This window comes from Indicator indicator, unplaced genomic scaffold, assembly GCF_027791375.1.
Source record: "Indicator indicator isolate 239-I01 unplaced genomic scaffold, UM_Iind_1.1 iindUn_scaffold_272, whole genome shotgun sequence".
In the NCBI taxonomy this organism is placed as follows: domain Eukaryota; kingdom Metazoa; phylum Chordata; class Aves; order Piciformes; family Indicatoridae; genus Indicator; species Indicator indicator.
In genome coordinates this window covers 29,842-35,977 of record NW_026539327.1, presented here as the reverse complement: position 1 = coordinate 35,977, position 6,136 = coordinate 29,842, and the positions used below count along the sequence as shown (strand labels likewise).

Below are 6,136 nucleotides of genomic sequence, written 5' to 3'. Positions count from 1 at the left end.
TCCATCCTGGCCTTGGACACCTTCAGGGAGGGGACATCCACAGCTACCCTGGACAGCCTGTTCCAGTGTCTCCCCACCCTCATACTGAGTTAGAATCACGACCTTGGGGGCTTTTGAGGTCTGTCATGTTCTAGAAGTGGGGTTTTGTATTGGGTTTTGGTTTTAGGTCAGAAACCCCTGGAACTGTGGAATGTGAAAGTCTGTTCCTAGCACGCCTGAACTTCATCTGGAAGGGCTTCATCAATATGCCTTCAGTGGCCAAGTTTGTCATCAAGGCTTACCCGGTGTCTGGCTCCTTTGACTATTTGACAGAGGTATTTCTATTGACTGCAGAGGAAATTAACCATTCATTCATTAACTGTGGGGACTTGTTCCACTTGTGGGCTGCTAATAATTCAGTGATGAAAGGCGATGAAGGACATGGACCTGTTGGAGAGGGTCCAGAGGAGGCCACAAAGATGATCAGAGGGCTGGAGAACCTCTGCTGTGGGGACAGGCTGAGAGAGTTGGGGCTGTTCAGCCTGGAGAGGAGAAGGCTCCAGGGAGACCTTAAGGCTGTATTTCAGTATCTGCAGGGGACACACGGGAAGGCTGCCTGAGGGCGCTGCTGGCTCCTGGGGAGCAACTCAGCACCCAGCACCCTTAGGTCTCCGAAGAGCCAAGAAAATGAAGCATGTTTTGAATGCCTGAAACAGGTCCTGTGCAAAGGGCTTACAGCAGTTCGTATGCTGTGTTCAGAGTTCTCTTGTCCTTGCTCCTAGGATTTACCTGACAGTATCCAAGTAGGTGGCAGGATCTCTCCTCACACTGTCTGGGAGTATGTAGAGAAGATCAAAGCTTCAGGGACCAAGGTAAGATGCTTGCTTGGTGGAGAGCTGCTCTTGCCATGAGCCCTGTTCACCCTAAAATCTTCATTGCCTTCTTTGCCCTGGGGTATCTGAGACACACCTGACAGTTGTGGGTGACTGGTGTGTGTGTTTGGAGTGAGATAGGTGGCAGCTCCTGGGCTTGATGTTCTTATCACCTAACCTTAGCCTGCCATTTGCTGCTAAGGAACACTTGGATTCATGGAATGGTTTGGGTAGGAAAAGCTCTCCGAGATCATCTGGCCAGCCAGAAACCCAACCCCACCATGGCCCCAAGTGCCATGGCCACACCTTTCTGGAACAACTGCAGGGATGGGGACTCCACCACCTCCCTGGGCAGCCTCTGCCAGTCCCTCACCACTCTTACAGCAAAGAAGTTTTTCCTCCTCTCCAACCTAACCCATTCCTGGCACAATTCCAGGCCAGTTCCTCTCCTTCTGTCACCTGAGCCTAGGGAGCAGAGCCCGACCCCCAGCTCACTGCAGCCTCCTCTCAGGGAGCTGCAGAGAGCAATGAGGTCTCCCCTCAGCCTCCTCTTCTCCACACTGAACACCCCCAGCTCCCTCAGCTGCTCCTCCTCAACCCTGTTCTCCAGACCCTTCCCCAGCTCTTTTGCCCTTCTCTGGACCTGTACCAGCCCTCAGTGTCTTCCCTGGAGGAAGGCCCCAAAACTGACCCCAGCACTGAACCCAGCCAGGGGTGGGACTGGATGATCTCCAGAGGTCCTTTCCAACCCCTACCATGCTGGGGTTTTGTGATTCCATCTCAAGGTGTGTTGTTTTGCATTTGCCTTTGCTGCCCTTCCCAAAGCTCAGCTGAGGTCCCTCTCGGTGACAGCCAACCTTCTATCAGCCCTTGGTTATGTGCCACCTCATGGCACCTCCTGTCTCATCTCCAATTTACTCAGGAAGCCTTTAAAGAGCATCAGCCCCAGGCTCTGGTCATAATTCTGGGGCTGCATGCTGCTCTTCTCCCACTTCCAGTGGCTCTCTTGGACGCAGAAGCTTTGCCCTCTCCCTGGAGGTATTCCAGGCCACGCTGGTTGAGACCTTGAGCAACCTGGGCTGGTGGGAGGTGTCCCTGCCCATGGTCGGGGGTTGGGACCGGGTGATCTTGAACGTCCCTTCCACCCCAGTCTCTGAATGGGTGAATGCCTGCAGTCAGCACTGTCCCTTGTCCCTGTTCCTGCCCCAGGAGATCTGTGTGGTTCGCTTCACCCCTGTGACCGAGGAGGATCAGATCTCCTACGCCTTGCTCTTCGCCTACTTCAGCAGCAGGAAGCGCTACGGCGTGGCTGCCAACAACATGAAGCAGGTGAAAGATTTGTACCTCATCCCCCTGGGCTCCTCTGACAAAGTCCCACATCACCTGGTGCCTTTTGATGGGCCTGGTAAGTACAGGCTTGGGGGTTGGAGCTTTACTGTCACAACTCTGAGCTGCTGGAGAGCAGCACAGAGGAGCGAGAGGGACCTGGGGTCCTGGTGGCCAGCAGGATGCCCCTGAGCCAGCAGTGTGCCCTGGTGGCCAAGAAGGCCAGGGGCAGCCTGGGATGGATTAGAAGCGGGGTGGTGAGCATGTCCAGAGAAGCTCTCCTGCTCCTCTGCTCTGCCCTGCTGAGGGCACATCTGGAATATTGTGTCCAGTTCTGGGCCCCTCAGCTCAGGAAGGACCCCAGGGAACTGCTGAAGAGAGTCCAGCACACAGCTACAGAGCTGCTGCAGGCAGTGGTACATCTCCCTGTGAGGCCAGGCTGAGGGAGCTGGGGCATGGAGCTGCGAGCAGAGGAGCCTGAGGGCTACCCTCATTGCTGGGGATAAAGATGTGCAGGGCTGGAGCCAGGCTCTGCTCAGGGATGGCCAAGGACAGGCCAAGGGGCAAGGGCTGCAAGCTGGAGCAGAAGAGGTGCCAGGGGAACCGAAGGGAAAACGTTTTCCCTGTGAGGATGCTGAGCCCTGAAGCAGGCTGCCCAGGGAGGTTGTGGAGTCTCCTTCTCTGGAACCTTTCCAAACTCACCTGGATGTGTTCCTGTGTGCCCTGCCCTGGGTGCCCCTGCTGTAGGCAGGCCCTAAGCAGAGACTCAGCTGCTTCTGCTTTCTGTGCAGGGATTGAAGTCCACCGACCCAACTTGTTGCTGGGGTTGATCATCCGCCAGAAGATGAAGAGGCAGATCCCTGCTGTGGCCACTGCTGCTGCTGGCTTTGTGGATGAACCTGCTGAGAGCACCTTGAACTCCCTGCCACCAGAGAAGAAAAGCAAGCCAAGCAAACCTGAAGTCTCTCATCATGAGCTGGGCCTGGAGGAAGAGGAGGAAAACGATTTCTTTAACTCCTTCACAACAGTGCTGCACAAGCAGAGGAACAAACCTCAGCAGGCCAGCACCGAGGATGCTGCAGCAGTGACTGAGCCCCTGGTGGAAAGTACCAAGCACGAACCACCAAAGCCTCTCAGATTTCTGCCTGGGGTCCTGGTTGGGTGGGAAAATCAACCTTCGGCTCTGGAGCTGGCAAATAAACCCCTGCCAGTGGATGACATTCTTCAAAGCCTCTTGGGCACCATGGGGCAGGCTTTGGAGCCCAGCAAGGCAGAAGCAAGCTCCAGTGAAAACATTCCCCTGCTGAACGAGCAGGCAGCCTCCAAAGAGGAGGACGTGGACATTGCTGAGGCAACTCCTGAGGGCAGTGAGGCAAAGGATGCTTTGGATGACCCCCCAGAACCCAGCAATGCTACTGCAGCTGTGGATGCAGCAGCTGGAGGGACCTCAAGTGCTTTGAGGAGCGCAGGACCCTTGCTGGGGTTGAGTCTTAAGGGGAAGCCTCCAGATGTCTCCACGGATGCATTTTTAGCTCATCTGTCTGCTGAGAACAAAGACACTGAAGAGGGTAAAGAAAATGACCCAAAGAGGCAGCTGCCTGACAAGGACACTGCTGCCCAGGAAGTCAGAAGGACCACAAATTCCAGCTTCTTCTCCTCCTCCAACACAGGGAAAAAACCCAATGAGAACCCCCTTGCAGCAGGCTGCACCGAAGGTGCCATTGCCACCACCTCTAAAGCCTCTCCCTTCATTAACCTTAAGAGGGACCCACGGCAGGCAGCCGGCCGCAGCCAGCTGGCCACAGAGAGCAAGGAAGGGGAGGCCAGCAGGGGAGAGGAGCGCCAGGGGCCGCGGGGGGCTGAGCAGGCAGAGGCAGACTGCAAGCAGCCTGCTGCAGAAGTGGCCCTGAAGCCCTGCCAGGGAGACGCTCAGGGCGGCGAGGCGCAGCAGGGCCCTGCTGCAGCCCAGGCAGAGGCTGCAGCTGCAGATGCCAAGCAGCCCCAGGAGGATGCCCTGCTGCAGAGCATGGAGGCAGTGGCTGCCTTCAGGAGAGGCCCAGCAGCAGCTGTAGCTTGCTCGGAAGTGGAGAATCCTCCTCGCTTGGAATTCCTCCCCCAGGGCCCCAGCCCTGTCCCAGGCAGCAGCTTCCCACCTGCCAGAGCCACCCATCAGAGCTTCCAACACGCCAAGCCCACCCCAGCTGGGTTTCAGTTCCAGGCCCCTGCCCCCCCCAGCTTCCCCCCGCAGAGCAGCCCCATGTTTACCTTCCCCCCTCACCTGCCACCGCTGCCGCTTCCTCCTCCTGCCTTTGGCTTTCCTCAGAGCCCCATGCTGCCCTGGCCGCCGGTAGCTCATCTGGCAGGGCAGCCCCCACCCTTCACAGGCCCTATGGCCCCAGGGCTCCCACCCGGGAGCTCTGCTCACAAGCAGGCCAGGTTCCCAGGCCCGGAGAGTTTCTTTGGCAGCAAAGAGGGTAGGAGGCCGGAGAGGCGGCACAGCGACCCGTGGGGCAGGCAGGAGCAGCCCCAGCACCTGGAGAGGGCCTTCAGCAGGGGCAAGAGTGAGCAGCACAGGCAGAGGTTCTACAGTGAGTCTCAGCAGAAGAAGGAGAGGCATGAGAAGGAGTGGAGCTGGGAGCAGGAGGCTGAGAGGAACAGGCGCAGGGACAGGACCCAGGAGAGGGAGAGGAAGGGCAGAGAGGAAGGGCAGCGAGACAAGGAGCGAGTGCGGTCCCCGCACACTGCCGAAGGGAAGAGCCCCAGAGAGACTAAGAACCCTGAAAAAAAGGGGGAGAAGCCCAAACCCGAGGAGGACAAAGAGAAGGAGAAGAGCAAAGAGAAGCATAGGGAGAGGGAGAGTGAGAAGAGCAGAGACAGACACAGGGACCACAGCGACCGAAGCAAAAGCAAGAGGTGAAAGGCTGCAGTCAGACAAATCCCATGTCGAGAACCTTTCCCAGGTAGGGCCTCAATCTTTGTCTAAAAGAGAGGAGAAAAGAAGAACACAACCCCCAAAAGCCTGCTAGGATCGTGCCATTTTTTTAATCCATTCTGGGCGTTCTGCAGACCTCGGTCTGCGGCCTCGGTACCACCCAAGGTGCAAAGCCTCAGGTCCTTTGCTCACAAGACCGACTACAAGTAGGGACTGGAACGCTTTTAACGACTTCTCCGTTGCTCTACGGTTCCAAATTTTCACTGCTTCTGAAGCTTGGGAGATTTGGGGTTGTTTCTTTGGTCCTAGCTGAGGCTTTCCTCGAATCCTGGAAATTTTAGTTGCTGCCTTTTGTGCTCTCTTCTAGTTTAAAGTCATTTTAACAGTGGATTTCAGGCTCTAAAATTCCTTTTTGTTTGTTCTGCACTGATTGTAATGCTTCACAATTCCCACCCATCAGAATCCTTTGGGGTTTTTTTTTAATACAATTCCCACCCATCAAAATCCATTTGTGTTTTTAGTACTCACAATTCCCACCTGTCAAAATCCATTGGGGTTTTTTAATACTCAGAGTTCCCACCTGTCAAAATCCATTTTTTTTGTCTAATAACTCCAATTCTCCAGCCATCAAAACCCATCTTTCATTTCCAAAGTCTCCACACCTCCTCCCACCACCTGACCCCCACTCAGTGCTACACAGAAGTAGTTTTCTGTTGAACTCTCTCAATCAGCTACTAAAATCAATTCGGTTTTCTTTCAGTCCCTTTTCTCGTCATCTGAACGGGTTTGGGAGCAGAGATTGGGAGGCTGAGCTGCTGGAATTTTTTTGATTGCTTTAAGCTGGACTTGTTTTACTGACAGAAAACAACATTTTTAAGCTAAAAAGAAAAAAGAACCAGATTTCTAGCAGTGAATTAATTTCTCTTACCCTTTCCTTCCATCCCATTCTTTCATTTCTTCACCTATTTTTCTTCTCTCCCACCCCTTTTCCTTCTCTCCCTGCCACGTTCCTGCCCTGCCTGTGAGT

At 55.0% G+C, this 6,136-nt stretch overlaps 1 protein-coding gene across 1 annotated transcript; it reads left to right on the top strand.

Annotated features, from left to right (window-relative positions):
* Positions 1 to 166: 166 nt before the first annotated feature.
* Positions 167 to 5,468, top strand: LOC128980554 (PHD finger protein 3-like; the record flags this gene model as incomplete). Its single annotated transcript, XM_054399018.1, has 4 exons — positions 167 to 314; positions 762 to 851; positions 2,061 to 2,256; positions 2,969 to 5,468. Coding segments are annotated over 4 exons (2,560 nt in total), but the record flags the coding sequence as incomplete, so codon positions are not given.
* Positions 5,469 to 6,136: the final 668 nt, after the last annotated feature.